We start from the raw sequence: 22,716 nt of genomic DNA, 5'->3' as shown, positions 1-22,716 counted from the left end.
AAACAAAAACAGTATATCCATGGGCCAGATTTTATCTGAAAGTTGCCAATTTGCAACTCTTGGACCAGAGCATCTTTAGAGAACCTTCCCCAAGTCTAGAGCATCAAATGCAATGACTCTAACATAAATGAGGAGTAGGCCAGCATCCATATGACCAGTGTAAAATGGTAATAGCCAAAGAAGGAAATGTTCCAGAAAGCTGTGATGTATTTTAAGAGTGATACAGTGTCACACAAAAGAGTAAGGCGAGGATGAGACTGGGAAATGCATGATCCAAATGAGCAAAAGATCTTTATTCTTCCCAACTTTATCCAACCAAAAGTACTGTGTGAACTGTAATCCCTGTTCAACTCTCTGGTATCATACTCCCAATCTAATCCAAAGACTCGTTTACATTCAACAAACTCCAGGTAGGCACTATGCCAATTGCTGGAAAGATCTGTAGAAAATCATATTGATATTCTTCCTTTTTATTAGAAAATGCATTTGATTGGTTGTCTTTCACCATTCCATTTTTCTCCTCAATTTGTTCCAGGTGTCATTGACAAGAACTTAATTCCAGTTAAAATTATAATATTAGACAAGGAATTTGGTATGTGTTTTCCAGTCTTCAGAGTTTAAGCAGAGAGCATGAAAGTATTTTGAAATGCATGTTATATTCGCAGAAACAATGAGGTTATTTGATATATGTTCTCACTTTAGGAAGATGTTTTCCAGACTTGGTACAGACTCTGATTTCCTGCTCTCAACAGTTAGCATTTACACACACGGACTTTCTGTCACTGACCAGGGCGTTTCCTTTTCTTTTGTTTCTGTAGTCCCCTTCCTCTCAGATGTTTCTAGTCCCAGCTACCTCTCTTGTCATTTTTGATTGGCACAAATAAAAGGAAAATGTCAGACTTTGGTTCAGTTTCTAAATTTATGCATACTAAAGAGATGTTTGAAACCGCCTATAAGTGTTAAGACCGTATTTCTAGAAAATTTAATTTAAAAGCAAAACAATAGACAATAAATCAAGTAAAGAATAAGAAGGAGCAGGGTGCCTGGATGGCTCAGTTGGTTCAGTATCCGACTCTTGATTTCCACTCAGGTCATGATCCCTGGGTCTTGGAATCGAGCCCCTCAGCAGGCTCTGTGCTGAGGGTGGAGCCTGCTTAAGATTCTCTCTCCATCTGCCCCTGTACCCAGCTAATTCTCTCTCTCAAAGAAAAGAAAGAAAGAAAGAAAAAAAAAAAAACAGAAGAAGGAGCAAACATTTAATCTGTCCCTGATGGCTGACTCCCCTGTTTATGATGTTACCACATTTATTCTTATAATAGGCTATTCCCTGTTATAAATTCCTTCTGTTCATATCTGCCCCCTCTTTCTCAGCTGATTGGCTTTGTGAGCACCTCAGTATCTTTCTCTTCCAAATCAGTTGACATTTTTATGAAAATAGTGTTTAGCTCTGAGTAAGTAGTTTCTCATGCATGGGCTGCCATGGGGGTGCCTGGGTGGCTCAGTCAGTTAAGTGTCCAACTCTTGGTTTCTGCTCAGGTACTGATCTCACCATTTGTGGGTTCGAGCCCCATGTTGGGCTCCACACTGGCAGTGCAGGGCCTGCTTGGGATTCTCTCTCTCCCGTTCTCCCTGCCCCTCCCTTGCTCTCTGAATGAATAAATAAATAAACAAATAAAGCATGGGCTGCCATGTTATGAAACCTGTATTAGAACAACTCTGTTACATAACCCTTGAGCTATAATATTTTTGGAGAATTTGTTTTTATTTAAATTTATGCATGGTGTTCTATGAATAAACTGGCATGGTTTTAAAAATGAAAAACTTATGGCATCATCATAGTACATATTTTATTCATTGCTTAATAACATTTATGAATGAAGGAAGAATACCCATTGTTTTAAAACCTGCACAAGAATTCAGATTCTTGGTGGTTTGCTTCTTCTAAGACAGCTCGTATTAATCTTTCCGTAGGCAAAGCCCCACTAAACTAGTCTGTCTAGGGACTGAAAGTCCTACCGATTTATGAATATGGTCACAATGGGTAGTGATAGAATCATATAAGTATGTTTTTTTTTTGTATCTTACAGGAAATAAGAAATTAGACACTAAAAATAATCAGGGTCTGAATTTTGTGAAGAAAGTGTGTTGACATGAAAGATGTATTCCTCCAGTGGCCCAAATAGTATTTCTGTTGATTTATTTTTCACATAGCTCTGAGCAGCCTGCCCTTTCACTGTTTGATGTGACAAGAAAGAAAGAAAGAAAGAAAGAAAGAAAGAAAGAAAGAAAGAAAGAAAGAAAGAAAGAAAGAAAGAAAGAAAGAAAGAAAGAAAGAAAGAAAGAAAGAAAAGAAAGAGAAAGAAAGAGAAGAAAAGGAAAGGGACAAAGAGCCACTTGCTAATCCAAAACATTTGTTCCTAGGTGCCAGGTCGACCTGTCGGCTCTCAGTAGGGAACAGACACACAAGTTGGAGCTGCAGCTGGAAGAGGGTGAGGGACATCTGGTGCTGCTGGTCACCCTGACAGCTTCGGCCACAGTCAGTATCTCTGACCTCTCCGTCAACTCCCTGGAGGACCAGAAAGAACGGGAGGAAATATTAAGGAGATATGTACGTATGTAACCCTCCTCCTTCAGGATTATGTGTGACTAGTTGAGGTTGTAAATAATTCACTTGGAGTGACAGAAGTACATCTGCAAAGCTGTCTGATAGATGAATCAGCACAAACAGAAAGCTGGGCAAGTGCAAATGCCACACTTATTACCCTGGTGTCTAGACACCCCGTCTACTCTCGAGTCTCTTCCAAAGCAAGTTCTAGATCCTGAGCATCTCCTCAGTGATTTTGTCATGCAGCACAATTATCATGCAAGGAAACTTCTCATAAAGGAAAGTTAGGTGTACACAACATTACTTTAAAATTAATTCATTGACTCTTTGTAATTGCCATTAAGAATTCTTGGTCTTTCCAAGTTTGAAATGGAATTAATGGAAGCTACATTAATTAGTAGCTTGGTAACAAGAAGATATTCCAGAAATTTTTATGTCAACTGCTTAGAAAAGCCTCACTTCGTTCCTTTATTTTATTTTCATTGAATGTGAAATGTAATTAAAAGGAAGCCTCCCTACCTTTTGACCAAATGTAGACAGTGATTGGGTGGGATAGCGAGTCACTATAGTAAGTACCCTTCTCAAATTTTACCAAACCAAAATATTCGTATCCGAATCTACCTATTTCCCAGCATCCTCACATTGTGCATTTTCCACCATGTAGTTTTCTCGAATCAACAGAGAGGGGAGCTCTTACTCCACCATTCTCTCTCATTGGAGCCTCGAAAAAGTGAATGCCTGGGTACCCGTGAAGCCGGGGGGGGGGGGGGGGGGGGAAAGGCTTTTCCACTTAAAATTACAAAGCTTGTATTGTACAATGCTGCCAGGTGTTTAGAAGGCTCCTCTAGACACTCAGCCATGAAACCAAGCTCTGACTAACAAAGAACCGCTTAATTTTTTTTTTTTTTAGATTCTAAAATATTCCTATTTGCTGACTGACATCCTTCCAATAACTGAATTTAATAAAGATGTACCTTATCAGGCTGTGCAGATAACATGAAGTGCTGGTACTAATGCTCTACAATATTCTTCAAACAGATTAGCAGGATGTGCGCTTCAGCAAATTTATTCTGGCTATCTCCACTGAATCAGCTGTCTGCTAATGCTTGTACAACTCATCCACCAATGGTGTTATCATAAACAGTTTAATAGAGGTGACTCAGCCAGGCTACAGAGTATATATTTTTAAACCACCTAAGAGCCCAACGTATTGTTGGGCATCTTCTAATATGTAATTGCAATTATGAAAATTATTTCACATTTTGGTACCCACAAAAACATATTCTCCTGTTACCAGAAGTGAGCCTCATGAATTGAAACAATTTTAAAGGAATTAATTGGTATATTAATATAAAGATTCTAGGTATTATGATACTGTACTTTATGGATGAATATTTGATACTATCCCGTATATTAGAATGATACTGTGGGCTCGGAAATTAGAAATAATCCAACTACCATTGATCCTTTTTTTTTTCTTTTTGTTGGATGGGCCTCCTTAAATCAGCCATTTCCATTCAGAATTTGAATATTTGTTTCCACACTTTCTTTCAAATGTTAGTTATTTTTTCAATAAAATACAAAACATTATATGGATGCCCCCAACTAATTCTCAGGTTATATGCTGCTCAATGTATTAAAAAGTGAACCATATTTAAATGCATCTTTTTTTTTTTAGCCCTGAATTTCAAGCATAGGCCTGTATTTCCCTCTAGAGACGTAGCTGCTAAGACGCTACTGTAGGTGGTAAAGCACATGTGATATAATTGCTCATAGCCATACAAGGACAGAGACCTGTAGTTTCTGGTTTCAGCGTGTTTCCTTTTTATCGCACAGGTTATGAGATGATGAAATGCTGTATCATGTCTGAAACATCACTTGTTTTGAAGAAACCTAAAAAAAGAGGTTATTTGGAGACTTATTTGTATGTTTTCCTGAGAGAACATGTGTATTTTTTAAGTTTTAGGTTAAACTTAAGAATTTGATTTGGCAGTGGCCATAGTGAGGAAAGTAAACGAATTGCCCCTGAAAAGGCTCTCCATTTCTGTCCTTCAGCTGCTCATTGTAAAGCATTGAAGCCCCACAAATTAAACAGACATTACTGTGGGAACCATTATTTGATCACCTAATTCTGAAAAGATGGCTAATTCCATTTTTCTTTTTTTTCTTTTTTTTTTTTTTTTTCTTTTAGGGGGAGGAAAGCAGGGAAGGTCAATAGGGGGCGGGTAGTAATGGGTAGTAGACCAAGAGCGATTGTATGACCTTTTCAGAACGGGTATGCTGAACCCTTGCTCCCCCTTGTCACAGTTTAAAAACCAGAGGAGCTAGTTTAGAGAAGAAGTTGTTAGCATTCCATTTTTATTATGACATTTCACAGTCATCTGATTTAATGTCCCTTGACCGGATTGTCCACCGTGAGACGATGGGCTTGAAATGTTATTTAGAGCATTGATAAAAGGTGAGCGGTTCTAAGATGACAGCGAGTCATAAGGCTGGTGGTGTGACATTAATTTTCTCCATAACAGAGATGGAATAAGACGTCACGGTGACAAGCTGTCAATCAGCTCTGGCCCCTCAGAGCATCTCTATGCCATAGGATGGGGTATTGCCTCTCCCGTAATAGAGCTGAACTGAGATGCTCTCCCTGACAGCTGCTGCAGCCATAGAGAAAATATATTATACAGCCTTTCATTAAAAAAATAAAGAGGACTCCTCTCCAGAGCATTTCAATCTTTTCCCATCTATTGAGGGCTGAAAGGATTCACAGCAAATCATAGATTCCTCTGCTATGGAAATTTCGGGCTTCAGAAGCCATCCAGGTTTTGAGGCCTTCTAAAATAACCATAAATAACAAGGCAGGAATATGTCTTGATGAAGCATTACTGAAAGGTGTATTTATAAACTGATATATTTAAGTTTTTTGCTTTTTTTTTTGAATTCTTATTATAATCGATATGTCACTGGTCTAAACAGTTGAAGTTGGCAATAAATTACTGAGTGTCAGCTGACTGGAGGAAATAAAACGTTCAGACAATAATTACTATCCCAAATGAGAAGCAGAACATCAGAGCTGAAGCGTCAGAAGCTATATGTCTGGGCAGTGAGGTTACTAGTATTGAACAGTTCTCAGCCTGAAGACTGAAGGTATTTGTTTTAGACACAGTGAACCTTGGTTGAAATTACTCTTGAAAATTAAAGGACAGGAACCTTTTGATAAAACTCTTCTCTGTCATTAGGATAGGAGATTTACCTGGGGTATAATAATCCATAAACTCGTAAGCTCTGAGATAAGGGCAGGCTTCTCAAACCTGGTGTTACCACATTAGGAAGACAACAAACTCTGAGTTGTAACACCACTGTGTAAAGTTCCCACTGTTAAACCCTTAACTTACACGTAATTTAAATGGAGAGACAAGTGCATTTTTTTTTAATTTTTTTTTTCAACGTTTATTTATTTTTGGGACAGAGAGAGACAGAGCATGAACGGGGGAGGGGCAGAGAGAGAGGGAGACACAGAATCTGAAACAGGCTCCAGGCTCTGAGCCATCAGCCCAGAGCCCGACGCGGGGCTCGAACTCAGGGACGGCGAGATCGTGACCTGGCTGAAGTCGGACGCTTAACCGACTGTGCCACCCAGGCGCCCCAAGACAAGTGCATTTTTACTGAACGCTGTCCTCTGGGTAGTTCAAATAGATTTTTGGTGATAAGCAACTGTTTAAAAACAATAAAAGACTAAGCGCTAATCTTGTGCTCAACACCCTTAAAAGTTAGGCTGCGAGATTACACATATATCTGCATTGCCTCCTCTCAATATACCAAGGTCATGGCTTCAGTAAACACTGATTAGTCATACAGGACTGATAAAGTTAATATTTCAGTAAGTTTCTGCTTGTCAGTATTCTCACATTCTTAATACAAGGATGGGAATGTTCTTTGGTAACAGTTTGATGACTTTGTTGGGTTATGCTCCCTGGTCTTATAGCACTTTAAGGATTATGATACAGAAGGGCCTTTGATTTACTGAGAAGAAATGCTGGTCTTGTCATGAGAAAAATGCTAGGAAGTGTTCTGTGTCATTTCGATGTTCTGTGTCAATACTTACTCCTCAAGTATTGTGACCATTAATTAGGGTTCTGAATTACTGCACTGGTAGCCCTCTTCTCATGCCTTCAGGTATTATACTTCCCAAAACACTACCATTATTAATTTATGAAATTAAATACGTTTTATTCTTTGGATCTGATTCACCTGTTGAAATTTCTCTACTTCTAGTCATACTACAATGGCAAATAAAATTACAAACCTAAGAAAAATTATTCGTCACTTTTGATCTTATTTTCAGTGATCAATTTGACTTATTTTAGAAGATTACATATGATATTTTTCCTAACAGGCTTATAGAACTGTGTCAAACTTTTGAATTAAATATTACGAAATGGCACTTCATTAATTTAACCCTCATCTGGCGCATGCTGTTTCCAAAACTCACAAGAAGAAAATAAAAAAAAATTGTTAACTTGCTTAATTCTAAAGGCTGCAGTGTGTTACATAAGCAACAATTTAAGACTCAGTATTAACAATCATTAGTCTCCAAACCATCATACCCGTAGATGAAAGATTTCTTGGAGTCCTTAAGTAAAGGAAATTGAAGGAAGGAACTATACATACACTCTTCTATATTTTATTGTTCATCATGTACTGATAATTATTTATGGGGAAGGCATGTGGTATTTTTTATTCTTTCAAAAAGTCTTGTAGAGCAATAATTACCTATGTAGATACATATGTGTGCCTATGCGTATGTACTCGTTAATGATGGTGGATGATACTTTGTACTGAAGAAACACAAATATCCCTTTGAATCACTTAAGCAGCATCCTGAGATCAATCATAAAACTTAGTGTTTTCTCAGCACACTCTTTGAGACCCGCTAGGACCTCTCTTTCCTAATATCGATGTTGGGGTCTTTCAGAGCCCATTGCGAATATTTCACAACCTGAAAGATGTGGGATTTCTCCAGGTGAAAGTGATCAGAGCAGAAGGGTTAATGGTCGCCGACGTCACAGGTAAGAAATGAGGCAATTCTCCTAGTGCCTATATTTATTTATATATGTACATATATATAAATATATATATCAAGCAGCATGCAGGGTTCACACCATTTAATGACTAAACTCATTTCACCTGACTGGATCATCAAAGTAAATAATATAAATACAAAGTTTCAGGTTTGATCTTATAGGATTTGCCAACTACCCAGTTTTTAAAGTGTCCCTGCTTTTTGAAAGAAGTATAATGTATTAAAAAATAAACAATAAATGACTTTTGAATCATTGCCTTCTCCACAGTTTGCCAGACATCAGTGGGAATATTTCTTCCAGGTTTCATCATTTCAGCACCTTGGAGTAATGCTACACCTCCTTCTCTCGGGCAGAATCACTCTTTTTGTTGTTCAAATTCCTTAGCACATCCCAGAGATAATTCTGGATCTACACTAAGCATCTACCTTGTTCCACTTTTTTTAACAAAGAAATGGGCCTGTAAAAACACTGAAATCAGTCTTATTTCTTAAAGCTTCCTGATTCAGATACTGCTGTTCCTGTGATATATTAATAATTGACTAATGATTATTATTTCATCAATTTCCAGAATTAAATTGTTGTTTTAAATTTGCAATTATGTGATCATTCATTTACTCTTGAATTTCATAGGTTTTGGGGAATATTATTCCATTCCTCAAGTTGTCTGTCTCAAAATTTGTTATCCATCTTGAACAATTTTTGTGTAAATTTTGCTATTCCTGAAAGAAAGCATCCACTTAATAAGTTGTAGAAATGTGCTTACCATTGTGAATGTTCAGCCAGTTGATCCTAATAAGGTAGCAGACTTACCTGAAGGGGAGAAATGCTCTTTTCCTACCATCTAAGAGCTTGTAAATCCATTACATGATTGTTGGTACCCCTCTTTAATTCATCAAATCTAAACAGAACAGAATCAAAACCAAATTAAAAGATCACATGCCTTAAAACTAAAATAGCAGATGCCTGCTCCAAAATGGCAATATTTTTAAAATTTTAATATTTGCGTAATGTCGAGTGATTATTTACTGTGTGATAAAAATAAAAATGTTGAGAGTTTACACTTTCTTTAAACAGGTGATTATCCACTCATTTGTAACCAAGAAGATAATAACAACTGTCAAATAGTCTTTCAAGACAGGTGTACTTGAAAATAGTGAGAGAGAGAGAGAGAGTAATTTGTAATCTTTTTGCAAGTATGCCCACTTGGTTCCTCCTACTAAACAATTAGTGAATGCTAAATTTATTCATTTTCTTTTTTTATTTATGATGTGGTTATATTCAAATTAATCTGGACATAATGTATTTCATTTTCTTTTCTTTTTACATGTTGTATTTATTATTAGAACCAGCAGTCAACAGTGAATGATTGACTGCTCTTTTTTTGTTCACTTTGGACGTTAACTTAAAGACTGGAATAGGAACTCAGTATTGCTTTTACACTACAGAGGTTACACCTAACCTCTGATTCCCAGCAGCAGATAAATTCAGGAATTCGTGGCAGTGACATTCACCATCATGGGAGACACCTTCAATTTTCCTCAGGATTTTCTGTATGGCAGGGGAGCCCCCAGTGTTGAGCTGAAAACCTCTGAAGACAGGGAGAAATGCCTAAAATAATCAGTATCTCAGTGGGCACCTAAGTGCTAAGAATTATTACTGAACATTTATAGGGGGCACACTAATTTCTTATAAAAAATATTCCAGTCTCATTTACTTCAAAAGCTTAGACACCTGCCCATTACACAAGTTGAATGTAATTATTTAAGTTTGCTTCTCTTGGAGAGAAGCTGTCATTGCTTTTAAAACTCCATGAATATGCAAACTATGTTAACCCACTTGGCCTATACGCCACTATGGAAGTTAAAGTACATGTTCTTTCAAAGCTGTAAAAAATAGATATATTTCTTTCCTAATGGTTCTATGTAAATTAATGTGAATAACAATAGCCTTTTCCCTAGGGATTCAGTGAGACATAATTTTGATCTGGTAAAATGAACTTTAATTTGGGGAATACTAAATAACAGATTCTCCATTATTTTCCCTCCAGTTTTAGGATATAAATCTAATGATTCCTCATTCCACACTGACCTTATAATCTAATGTGCTCTGAATTGAACAAGAGAGATGTTGAACTATTCAGGGGCAAGAGGATAATTCAGTCTTTGACCTTGCTCACTCTTGGACCTTTTGTGGTCTTTATGACATTTGTGATGGTGGCAGAAACTGAGGACCACATATTTAAGTGAGAAGGGTCGGAATATACTACCAACTTTAAAAATAATCTTTACTTCTGGAAAGGATAAATACTTATGGGTAAACTGATCCTCCCTGGTCTTTGCCATTAAATCTGGAGCACAAATAAGCTCTTTGTATACTTGCTTTTTTACTTGTTCAGAGAAGAACTTGAAAAATCTGCTGTACATCCTAGTGATAATCACAGTCAGGCTCTACAAGATATTCAGCAACGATTTGAAAAACAGACATTGAGTCAATGATGCTGTCTTCAGATCCTCAAATTAGCATCCATTTAGGAGTGTTGTGGATGGAGAGGGGAGATTTTAAATCACTGATCGCTCTCTGAGCTCAACAAAGAGTATTTTCTGACCTGGTATAAATGAGGCTATTATTATAAGATACTTAGTTGGCATCAGAACACTTTTTTCTGGCAAGTCTAACAAGACAAACGTATATTTGACCAACTTGGCTCTACTTTTAAAATATGTTTAACGATCAGAATGTAAAGTCAAACTTCCATAGTTCAAGCAAAAAAAAATTTAAATTACAGTATTCCATCATTTAACATGGGCCCGGGGGAAAAAGAGATTCCATAATCTTTTAAGTAGCCATCAATCTTACTGCAGTTACAAAGAATTTTTTCCTTTCAAAATGTAAAATTTTTCTTTTGTTACAACACATTCATTGAGTAACATTGTGATACTGTATTAACTCTGTGTGAATAAAGAGCAATTGAGACTCTCTTTGAATGAGTGAGTACAAAGCACAAATTACTTTTTAATGAAACCCTCAATTCTTTCCCTTTCCACAAAAAGCCTATAGCCTTGTTCAGCTGAACACTCCTACAGTAGGGTCACTTCAGTTAAGCCCCTAATAAACTGTTGATAGTTGAGGGTAGTTTTTTCTTCAGTCTCAATAGCCCAGTGTTGGACAGTGCACTTCAAATCATTAAGGTTAATACAGATTTAAAAAAGAGATTAACTCTGGTGGTTAAGGCCTCAATTTACAACTCCCACACATACACATGCATTGAGCAAGGCACAAGAGTGGATTGAAATTTCAGTCAAATTGTGGGCAGCCTTTCACAGCCTGAGAAAGTGGCACTCTGGTGTTCAAAGTTGATCAGCTAAATTCTTCGTGAGGGAAAAAGTTTGATTAAGTGAAAAATACTTGGCAGTACAACTTACTTACCTTTCAACTAAACAGTGAAAAGGTGAATGTCTTTCTGTACCATCAAAGCAAAACCTAGACACTGGCCCTGCGTTCACTGGGGAAAATTCTGCTGCTAAATGAAGTATTCCTTAAAACTGGACAGTTTGTGAGGAGGGAAAGACCGCCGCCAGCCAGGGCAGGGGGGTGGGATTTTTTTTAAGGTGGTGGGAAACAGTTCGTGTTGGAGTTTGTCTTTCCTAGCTTCTAATTACCCTCTTCGTTGGATGGGGCCTAATTTCTGCTTTCAACAGAACATTTAAAGTCTTCTATATCGAGTGAGGCTTTCTTCACAGAGTATTTAGACCTGGCCTATTGGTTCTTTCAAGTTCTAAGAGAAGAAAGAGAAAAGGGTTCTTCTCTTCAGCCCCTCCCCTGCATTTTCCCCTGGGTTGTTTTTTTGAGTTCCGAGGAAGAGGTCACAGCCTCCCCAGGGATACCAGCCACTCAGGTTCAGAAACAGTGATATGGGGGAACTGCGAAGCCCTTTCAACAGATGCCCTACCTTTTCACTGTATTAAAAGGAACACTAATATAAAACTTCTCCACCCCAGGTGAATTGATCTCTCAAATTAATGCACCATCTCTTTCAGGAAACAATAGAGGGAGAGGGAGAGAAAAAAGGAAGAGAGGGAGAGGATTTTACAATTAACATAATCTGTCACTGAAACAATCCCATCAAATGAGCATATCTTTTTCTAAAACAGGGCTACACATAAAGACCTGTGACTCACCAGCCCCATAGTGTGGAAACCTACTAGTTATTAAGGGAGATGTTTACTACCCTTTTATTTGCATAGACTTTTCCCATGTTTTTCTTTAGGAAAACTGTCTTCATTGTTGAAAAATATTTAAGTAACAAAACAGCAGAAAAAGACATGCTACAGTTTTTTTTATCAGCTTCCGTGAGAGTCTTATTATCTTAAGAAATAACAGTTAGCAGCTCAGATTCATTAGCAGAGCTAAATTTAAGCCCCATTTGACAGGCTGCCTAGAAAACATTTTGTTTTGCTGTCTGTGGGCTTTAATTAAGATGTGTTCAATTTCAGTCCTCTTCAGTCTAGCGCCACCACCCCCCCCCCCCCCCAACCTTGCTGTGTCACAGACCGGCGATCAGACACTTTTAGATGGTCCGGCCCATGACTTTGACCTTCTGCGCAGTCCGGCGTTCCCTGGGGAACCGTTCAACTCATGAGGTCTGATTTCACACTTCCAGGATGCCTCAGCTCTCTTAACAATGACAGGGAGACAAAGCCCTTTAGAGCAGGCCGCATGGGGACTTGTTTAAATTGGAAACCAGAGAGGAGTCAAGGAACAAGGTTATGGGCTACAGAATAGTGCTTTTAATAAAGAGCTCACAGCTCTGGCTCAGCTCAAAGAGGTCTACCTCTGTACAATTAATTGAGCCATTTATCTGGAGCATCTTAGGCCTCTACTTTCTCACAGAATTGCGTGGTAAATATCAGCTAAGAAGCAAATGAGATATGCATGAAATGAATTTTAACACTTTGATTACTGTGCTTCCAGTCTTCATTAAAAGTAAATTTATTTGTATTTCTGACCTCATTATCAGTAGGCTGCCTGCATTTTTATTGGTTCCTGTGATTTCCAGCTTGAGTATGTCATGAAGGTATATTTTATATAGAGTTGTGGATTTATTATTCTTGGTATTTTCCCTGAACATTATGGGTCTATTCAGAGAAAGAAAATGAAAAGGTAGTTGTACAGAAAAAAGCGAGTCTGTTCTTTCAAAGTTTTATATACAGTTGGAGAAATGCCAAGCACATATATATAACATAGATAAGATATTGTCCTTTTAAAAAAATTAACTTTTTGTGGGTTACCCAAGCAAATTGCATAAGATATATTCAGTTGTTGCTTGAGTGGACCTCAGAATACAAGAGTTCTACTGGAAGAAGTGGGTATATGTCTTCTTTTATAGAACTATAGCAGTTTGAATGTTTAATAGCATGTGTCTTTAATTATATCATCGTATTTATTAATATTGATGATATCTGATAAATGCAGTCTTAGATTTTATGATCATTACTTAAAACCTGTTAGGAAGATGAGAAAATAGATCTCCTTTAAATGCTACATAGCTCCTTTGACAGTATCATATAGCATATGGAGGAAGTCCTTCCTATTTGTGAATTAGCAAGGGTGAAATCATTTACCAAATAAAAGTGGCTTATGTATGGATGTCATTCTTAAGTTTTTTTTAACTTTTGCCATCTTTAGATCTTAAAATTATATTGATTGCTTGAAACAAAAATACCTAGGTTTTACACAAAATGTTTTGAAAATTTCCCAAGCAAAGTATGCTTTATTTCCATTATATAACCTAATGATGTCCCTATTTGCTTTTTAAGAATTAAGCTTATAGAAGATTATTAAGCAGATAGTAGAGTTTGAAAAGAAATGTCATCCAATTTATAATGCATGAAAAATACCCAACACCTGACAATCTTATCATTATAATACACCTAGTTTAGAAAATGACATTACATACATACATGTTAAATGTCCTATAAATATCTTCCTTAAGGATGAAATTAAACAAAAGAAGGCATCACAAGAAGAAAAAGCAAATCATTGCTTTTCATTCTTTTTTTTCCCCCTTTCATTTATGTCAACATAGCTTACATAGAAATAAAAGGTGTTTCCTTTTAGTGCTTGCATTTTTACAAAACTAAATCATATTCTAATTTTAGAAATGCAAAAGTGTTTTTCTAAAACCAAACAGTTAATATTAAATATTTGTGAGAAGAGGAATCAAAATGATAATGTAGCACAAGGGCTAGTGAGGCTGAGTCTGAACTAGTGTTTTACATGGAATTACAGAACTCATGTGTGATTCATATGCAGGTCACATGGTCAGAAGATACTGCTCTGGAAGAATAGGTGGGATGACAAAAGAGATTAATAATTGGGTTTGATATGCTCTAGAGGTGAAGGACTATGGGCTGAGAAAGTGGTGGTCCCAATATCAATGGGAAATGAGGGGAAAAGAAATACTATAAAGTAATTAATTGTGTTCTGTGGAAGTAAGATTACAAAATGATCCTTTGAGTAAAGAAATAGATAATTGGTGATCTGGCTTGAATGGCTAGCTTCCATTCGGTGCTTGAAGAAATGCTTTCAGATGCTAGAATCATTGTTTAAAATTAAACGTTTTTTTTTATTTTTTTTTTGTTATGACATAGTTGTGTAAAGAAGAAATACATTTCCTGGGATGACGGACTAGGAGACTGGTGCAAACAGAGAAGATCTGGATTTAACTAGACTTTTGGGGAAAAAATCTTACCATAGGAATATTTGGGCTATATGATAGTAAAGTTAGGTGCATAAATGATTGAATGGCCACACCCAAAAAGTGATTGTTATAAAGGATTGATGTCAATGGGTATGTCAAATGGAGGAATACAGGGCTGTGTTCTTGGTCTAACATGTTCAACCAATTTACTAGTGACTTTGAAGAGGCAATTGAGGGCTTCCTTATCAAACTTGCTGAGAGGGATAGTTAACTATATACTATATGCACATGTTATATGTTTATACTATATGTATATATTATATATTTAGATTTTAAATATTTACATAACATTATGGTACTTACACATAATATATACATGCATATTCATATATTCATATATATGTGTAATAATTTAGTTCAAAATAATAGGGTTAGTTCAACAAGGCGAACATTAAAGAGTATAATTAAAAAGACTTACTGGGATACAAAATGGTGATGTCCTGCATTAACTGTAGAAAATATAGAAAAAAATTTAGGGTTTGAATTGAGGTTAAGCTCTGTGAGTGTGAATAATACATATATAAGTTTTGTTACATTGTTTCACAGTATACAAACTGGTTATGTTGAATCAAAGGGGAATGTCCAGAATGATACCTCTGGACTCCTCAAGACACACTGGGGTATGAATTCAGCGTTAGAAGCTATTCTTTAAACAAAGACAGTGACAAACAAAGCAGAATTTATTCTCGATGGAGATATCTGGTGTTTTAAAATCAAGTCAGTTGAGAATAGCTCCAGGGAAATGATCATAATAATAATAAAAATAGTGGCAACTTACATTAACGGAGCCCTTAACACATGTCATACACTACCCTCGGCTTGGAACAAGGGTTATCACAATCTCACAACAACGTAATTAGTTGCTGTTGTTATGCCCACTTTACAAATTAGAAAACTGAGATGTGGAGGGGTTAATTAAGCAAGTGTCCACACTGGCATGTGGAGAAGACAGTGTGACAATTAATTATGCTACTTCTGCTTGCAGTCTACAGCAGCCAAATGCACTCCACACTCTCTCAGTTAACTGAATACTAATATAAAATCTTAGGCAAGTACATCTGACCGGGTTGGCCAAACACACATCTGCAACCCTAGCTGCAAGCGAGTCTAAAAATGTGATTTGGGCCTTTACAGCCTGTCTCGTTTAGGAAGAGACACCAAAAGTTAGAATAGATGCTCAGCAAGCCATCCACATTAATAGTGCAGGAGGGTGGGTAATGAGCAGATGCTTGAAGTGACAGTTGCTATACCCTCCCTTTGCACCCATTATTTCATTTTAACTTAAAAATGACCACAGAGGGCAAATCATAAAATAGGCAAATGTGACCGAGACGTAATTTTGTGTGCACTGTAAAGAAGCACTTCCCCAAAATTATAATTGCCAAATATACATATCAGAATAGTCCTGTGGAGGTAGTGATTTCCCCATCACTGAAACCAGAGCCTATCGGATTGCCTGGTTGTAGAGAGGATTCAAGTCCCTGGTGAGCTATTCGAACTTGGCCTCTGAGGCATTTTTCCCAGCCCTCAGAATCAGAGATCCTGTAATAGGTACTAAGACGAGTAACAGACTCTTGAATGAGTAGATATTTTGTAGAAAAGAAATAAAAAGACAAAGATATGATTTTAAAGACAAAGGCTTGATAGATGACAGTTTTCAGTTTTATTGCCTAATATAATATAATATTTATTTATTTATTTATTTATTTATTGCCTAATATTTATATATTTAATCACCCAGTAGAGTACTTCGTTTTTTCAGTCTAAAGAATTTTATTCTACTGCAAAGTATCTTACCAGCTAACGAATTTACTTATAAGGAAGATTATCTGGAACCTGACACTTTTCTATGGGGAGTCTAATTAAATATATAATTACTGTAGGTCCTAAAGTATCTATAGGAACTTACCAAAACAAAAGAGCTTCTAATAATAACACTTATACTTTGGACAAAGAACTTTTGTGTTTCCAATCTTGTAACCAGTCACTTGCATAGAGTTTCTATATTAAATATTAATTGAAATAAAATTTTTAAATGTTTTAACCACAATTTATGTAAACGTTCCAAAGCTGAGACATAATTTTTTCATAGCCTCCTCTCATTTTATAGATCCCATAGTCTCTCTTTTCTTTCTTTTCCAGTTTCTTATCTGTCTCATTTTATTTCTTATTCTTCTGTCTTAAATTTCAAGCTTCCCAGCATATACCAAGATGGTTCAATTTTGGGACTCAAAGCATGCATCTTGTTACACATAATACTATAAATATTCTTTTGCATCTAGTTCTAGATCCCAAGGGAAATAAATTCGTATTTACATTGTGCTCTGTTTCCATTGCTCTTTGTCATGGTTCTCAAAGTGTGTGTGGCCCAGGAGCTTCCAGGAATCCCTAAGACTTTTCAGAGATCTTTAAAGTCAAAACTATTTCCATAATAATACTAAGATGTTATTGTCTTTTTCACTCTTTCTCTCATGAGTAGACGATGAAATTTTTCAAAGGTTATATTTTTGACTGCTCTGATGTTAACATGTCATAGATTTATTGTATCATTTTCAAATGAATGAGAGTTGTACATGCTCTCATTTTTAATGCCTAAAATGGTGAACTGACAGATATGATTTATATAGAGAAAAGTGTTTTGATGTCCTCAAAAAAATTTTTTTAATGTTTTATTTAATTTTGAGAGAGCATGAGCAGGAGAGAGGCAGAGAGAGAGGGACAGAGGATCCAAAGCAGGGTCTGCACTGACAGCAGAGGGCCTGACATGGGGTGCAGGCCCACAAACTGTGAGATCATGATGTGAGCCAAAGTTGGCCACTTAACCCACTGAGCCACTCAGTGTCCCTCCTTCAAAAATTTTTAAGAGTACCTGTGACACCTGGGTGGCTCAGTAGGTTAAGGATCTGACTTTAGCTCAGGTCATGATCTCTCGGTTTGTGAGTTCAAGCCCCACATCTGGCTCTGTGCTGACCGCTTGGAGCCTGCTTTGGATTCTGTGTCTCCCTCTCTCTCTGCCCCTCCCCGTTTACTCTCTCTTTCTCTCTCTCTCCCTGAAAAATAAATAAACATTAAAAAATTTTTAAAAAAATTTTAAGGGTACCTAAAGACCAAAATGTTTAAGAACTGTTGCTGTAGGGCAGTGATTCTCGTTTGGAGGAGGGCAGTATTGTCCCCTTGAGCATTTTAGAGCTTTATGGGAGAATGGAATTGCCACAGTGGTTAGGGAGCACTGTTAGTATTTGGTGGGAGTAGGTTGCGGATGTTAAATATCCTACAAAGTATTAGACGATTTTAAGTAGTGAAAATTGTCCTCTGTGCCGCATGATTAAATATAGACATTGACATAGGTTTTAAATCTGTTTCATGATTATCTGAGGCTAGATTACATTCTGAAATACATATTATTTACTCAAGTCTTACAAATGGCTGCCATTTTATACTGCAAACACCAAAGACCTTAGGATTGCCTCCACAGCCCTTCATGATCTGGTTACCCATTACTTCCGTGACATGTTCTACAATTTTTCCCATTGCTCACTGCGCCCCACCATCAGGGTGCTTGAGCACACCAAGCCTTTGCTCTAGCTCTTGCCTCTGCCTGGGACCTTTATCTCCAGGTAGCCATTTGACTACTCCATCACTTCCTTCAGTTCATTGCTCACACCTCGCCTTCTCAGTGAGGACTACTCCAACCACACTAATTAAATTTATAAACTGTGCCCCTTCTCGGCATTCTTCAAATCCTTTTTCCTGCTCTATTTTTTTCTATTTACATTAACATGTATCACTCTCTAACATAAAATATACTTGTTAATTGTGTTCAGTATTTAGTCTCTTTTTCCTCCCTCCCCACCACAAACAGACTCCAAGAGAGCAGGGACCTTTGCTTTTTTTGTTTGTATGTTCTGGCATATAGTAGGCCCTCAATAAATATTTGTTGAATAAAAAAAAAACCATGGTATTATTATAAACAACTTTCTATTTAGTGCTCCTTTATCATGGCATTAATGCATTATATGAAATCTTGAAATCATGATTGGGTCAGTTTAATTTCAAAGTAGTAAGGAAGACATTATAAAATCTTCAATATGAAAAAAGATGTACTATACCTAATGGGCTGAGAGCCACAATTGTAGGGGGCTGGTTTTCCTGACACAAGGAAACCTGCGTCATGACTTCGTCAGGAAAGAGAAGTCCAATTATCATTACTCGGTCCCAGAATCAGACCCATTGTGAACCTAGTGAGGAGTTCAGTTAATGTATTTCTACCAATCATACGTTTAAACTATGTTTAGGTCAGTTGATGAAAAAAGCAAAGGTCAAACCCCCATCTCCAGTGATAAGGGAGCGATTGCAAGATATATCCGACATATTGTTTTTTTGTTTTGCTGGACCCCGTGCAATTCCCTCATGTATGTAGAACATTGTTATATGTTATGATTGAAACTCCAGTTTGTGGAAAGGACAGAGGGCAACCATGATTATAAGTTTTTTAAAAAGATTAAAGTATAGCCATTTCAAACTGTGACACCTGAGGAAATTAAACCAAGGAGCTTAATTTGTGCAAGGTAGGCCCCAAATAAAAGGCCCCAATGGATATGAATTGCTTTCCATGCTATTGAAAGCCTTCTGTGTTTTCAGAGACAGGGCAACAAAGAGGTGGTCACTGCGTAGCCCCCCTACACACACATTTCTATAACACATCACATCCAGCAAACTGTGCTGCTTGTCAGCAGCAAAATGACCCTGGACAAAGCCCACCACTGATGGATCAGGATTAACTTTCTATTCTGGGAGCAAGAATATCTCTCAGTATCTTTTGAGTGACTTTAATGCTCAAACCAGTAGTTTGCACAAACTGAAGTCGTCCACTTGCCCACACAACAGGTAACAAGCAAGCAGGGGTGGTGCAGACTTTCCCACAGTTCTTTATAAATATGTCAGTGTTGTGACCTCAAAGAGCAAGAGCTAAGAGTGAGAGAGAATTAGCCAGTCACTGCATCCTATTTATTCCTCAGTGCTGTTTTGAAGATTGCCAGAAAAGATGCCCATTGGAGACAATTCTGACATCTGTTTTTACTGTGGTGGGAATGGCTTTTCACCAGAAGAATTTAGGTATTAGAGCATATGCTTTAAAATTTGTTATAGATTTATTTTTGAGGTAAGATAGAAGAACCTCCAATTCTCATTCCCGCGGGAGATTTTTTCCCCCTGTAAAAATCCATAGGGGAAAAAAATAGCCCCTCGTATTTAACTAGATTATGGACAAATGCATTAGTCCTAACCCAGTATTTTTAAGTATCTACTTTATAGTCATTACATAACATGTTTTTAAGTTTTTGTGTTGTAGAGACCCTATTAAAAGGATAAAGAGATAAATTTAAGCTAAACATTGCTTGTCATAAATTGTTAAAGTCTTTTTTTTAGGTAATTGTCCTTCTAAAATTGTTGGTGATAGAGATGCGTCATCACCATAGATCACCAGGGTCAGCTCATCCACTGAGGAAGTCTTCGCCTCCTCAGCCCTTCCTGTTCTAGAGTTAGAGAATGATATGCTTCTTTCTCATTGCTTCCATTGCACCCTTCACTTACCTTTATTACAGCACTTGCAATCCTGCATTATAATTGTGTATTTACATGCCTATCATGCCCACTAAATTGTGCGTGCCTTGAGTGCTGGACTATGTCTTAATCATACTTATAATTCTGGGGTGAGAAGAGCAGGCATTCAATAAGTAATGAGTGCTTCAAAAGGTATTCCTATTTCTCTCTAGAAGATTGTCAACATGGAAAATTGCAATGTTCTCAAGCAAGGCTAAGACTCTCTGTTAGCAGTCATGGTGGTTAATGCAATCAACCCCGCTGCTCCAGCGCCAAGCGCTGCAATTTCTATCTTGCATCCAAACCCATATCTTCATTTACCTGCACTGCAAAGGAGAGGATAGGCGCTTTTTAGCCAAAACAGTGAACGTTAAGGGAAAACCAGTTGGTACCCACAGGTCAGCTTTAGCCTTATGACTAGAATAAGAGGGAGATGAGCGATTATGTAATCTGTTCTCATACATTTAGGCTGTTTAAATAGCCCAAAATAATCAGAGACAAAGTTCAACTTTGCATGCTGCCTTAATTTCTTGCACTTGTAGCCATACAGTATTGAATGAAATCATTACAAGCAGCATCTTTGCATCACTCTCGAGGGCTTTACAGAATACCGTGTTCTTAATAGACATCAACACTGCTTCCTGTAGTCAATCCCTCTCCTCAGATACTCTCAACAAGCAAAGCAGCATATCACGGGGTCTAACTGGAACGATAAAAGGATGAAAAGAAGGAATAATTAAGGAGATAATTAATGGTTAGGTCCATCACTGGTATTTCTGTGATTGTTTTCAGTTGTTTAAGTGGCACATAATCAAGGCTGCAAAATTTAGAAACTGAAAAGCCAGTCATTTAAAGCATCATTTAGCAAGCCGGATAAGCACATTAACTATGTGTAGCCACTTCTTTAAAATAAAACTATGGTGAATGCTTTTTAGTGGTAAGTTTATAGAATTTGATATTGTACGTTTACTATTATTTTGGTTGAAATTGCTGTTAATTTTTAATTACCCTTGAATCATGCAGTGGCAGAAGGATACTTTCTAAATTAGTCGAAAATAACAGTGTGTAAAGACCTGATGTTGGCCTCCGTTACTGATAACTGTAAAAACATAACTTTTTAGAAGGAAAAGTTGAAGAGAAGTTAAATATAAAATTGGCTGCTCTCTCCTTACGTAAATTTTCCTCTTTACCAGATTCCAGAGAAAGCTACTCTGAGCACTTTGTTGAATGCTTCTAGCCCTTGGGAAAAAAGACTGACTTAGCTAAGCTCAATAAATTGTTTCTCATCAGCAAATAACAGTATCAGGCATGGTAGATTGTTTACTTTTGGTATCTTCAAGCCCTGTTGGTTCTACCTTCAAAATACATTCAGAATCCAATCACTTTCCATCACCTGAAGTATCACAGTATCCTTCTCACTCTTCTGCTACCTCCTCCATTGGCTTCTCTCCACCTTACTCTCCAAATAGCAGCCATCAGATCAAATACCTCCAAAAGCTTCCCCTAGCACTTCTAGAGGAAACGTATTCTAAAGAGACCTGCCACCCTCCCCATACCTCATCGAATACTGTCCCCCTCTCCCAGTCTATTCCTTCAGTCACACTGGTTTCTTGGATATTCCTAGAAACACCAGGCACAGCTATTTCTCTGACCTTTCCACAATCTGTTGTTGTTCTAGGTTGCCCAAAGCTCACTCCCTTGGCTCTTTCGTTTCTTTTTGCCCATGCAGAACTTTTTCAGTGAGACCTTCTCTGACAGTCCTTTTAAAAATTGCACATATATACAGGCACTCCTCATTGTCCTCCCGATGTTTTTCTCTATAGCACTTATCACCTTCTAAAGTACCATAAAATGTGTGTATGCATTGTCTATCTTTTTCCTCAATGTAACCACCATGAGGTCAGGATTATTATTATTATTTTATGCGCCTCTGCATTCTCAACACATAGAACACTGCCTGGTACATGGTAAGTAATAATTATTTGTTGAGTGAATGAATCTGTAGTCAAAACATTAGCCAGCTCTTCGCATGTGTGTGGCCGACTAACTGCTAAGATACAACACAGTTATTGGGAAAGGTCTTGCCTAGTGACTTATGCTTAAATACATTTAATTAAAGCTATGTTAAATAGTAGTTTGGTCTGAGGTAAAAGGCTCTTTTTTTTTTTTTTTAATGTAAGTGCCATTCCATTTGGTACAGTGTCTAATATGGTCTCTTAAAAGTTACATTGCTTACCCATTTCAAGTTATAAGCAGGTACATATGAGTGAATATTTTTGCCAATGATGGATGCCACTGGAATTTAGTCCAGCAAAATGACTGAGGAGTGGCTTCAGAGGGTTCTCACACTATTTTTGGTGCAGCATTGTCTCCAGGGCTTTAACATCTTCATTCTAATAGAAAACAATGACTGAGAGAATGAGTGGTAGACAGAGGACATCAGTTTTCTCTAGGAATGGTCTTGAAAAATAATCAAGTAAATGGTAAGAAAATAAGGATGGACACTGCCTCATGGGCATAGGGTTTGATAAATGTATTCGTTTCTTAACAAGATATGGAAAGAGTTAATCATTAAGAACAGATTTTGTTTCTTTAAGACTCCATATCTTTTGTCAGCAAATACAGATAGAGTAACAAAGAAGGTGGTGAGTTCAGAGACTTTCCATGGG

At 37.2% G+C, this 22,716-nt stretch overlaps 1 protein-coding gene across 13 annotated transcripts in view; it reads left to right on the top strand.

Annotated features, from left to right (window-relative positions):
* The window catches only part of MCTP1 (multiple C2 and transmembrane domain containing 1), a 522,244-nt gene that overhangs the window by 340,536 nt on the left and 158,992 nt on the right, over window positions 1–22,716 (top strand). For all 13 annotated transcript variants that reach the window (XR_008300305.1, XM_053225150.1, XM_027037852.2 and 10 more), the window contains 2 exons: window positions 2,422–2,608; window positions 7,578–7,671. Coding sequence is in view for 12 of the 13 variants with exons in the window: in XM_053225150.1 (XP_053081125.1) it covers window positions 2,422–2,608; window positions 7,578–7,671 (281 nt within the window). In the remaining variant the exon portion in view is untranslated. The remainder of the gene's footprint in view (window positions 1–2,421; window positions 2,609–7,577; window positions 7,672–22,716) is intronic.

This window comes from Acinonyx jubatus, chromosome A1 (assembly GCF_027475565.1).
Source record: "Acinonyx jubatus isolate Ajub_Pintada_27869175 chromosome A1, VMU_Ajub_asm_v1.0, whole genome shotgun sequence".
Classification (NCBI taxonomy): domain Eukaryota; kingdom Metazoa; phylum Chordata; class Mammalia; order Carnivora; family Felidae; genus Acinonyx; species Acinonyx jubatus.
This window is presented reverse-complemented; position numbering and strand designations above follow the sequence as displayed.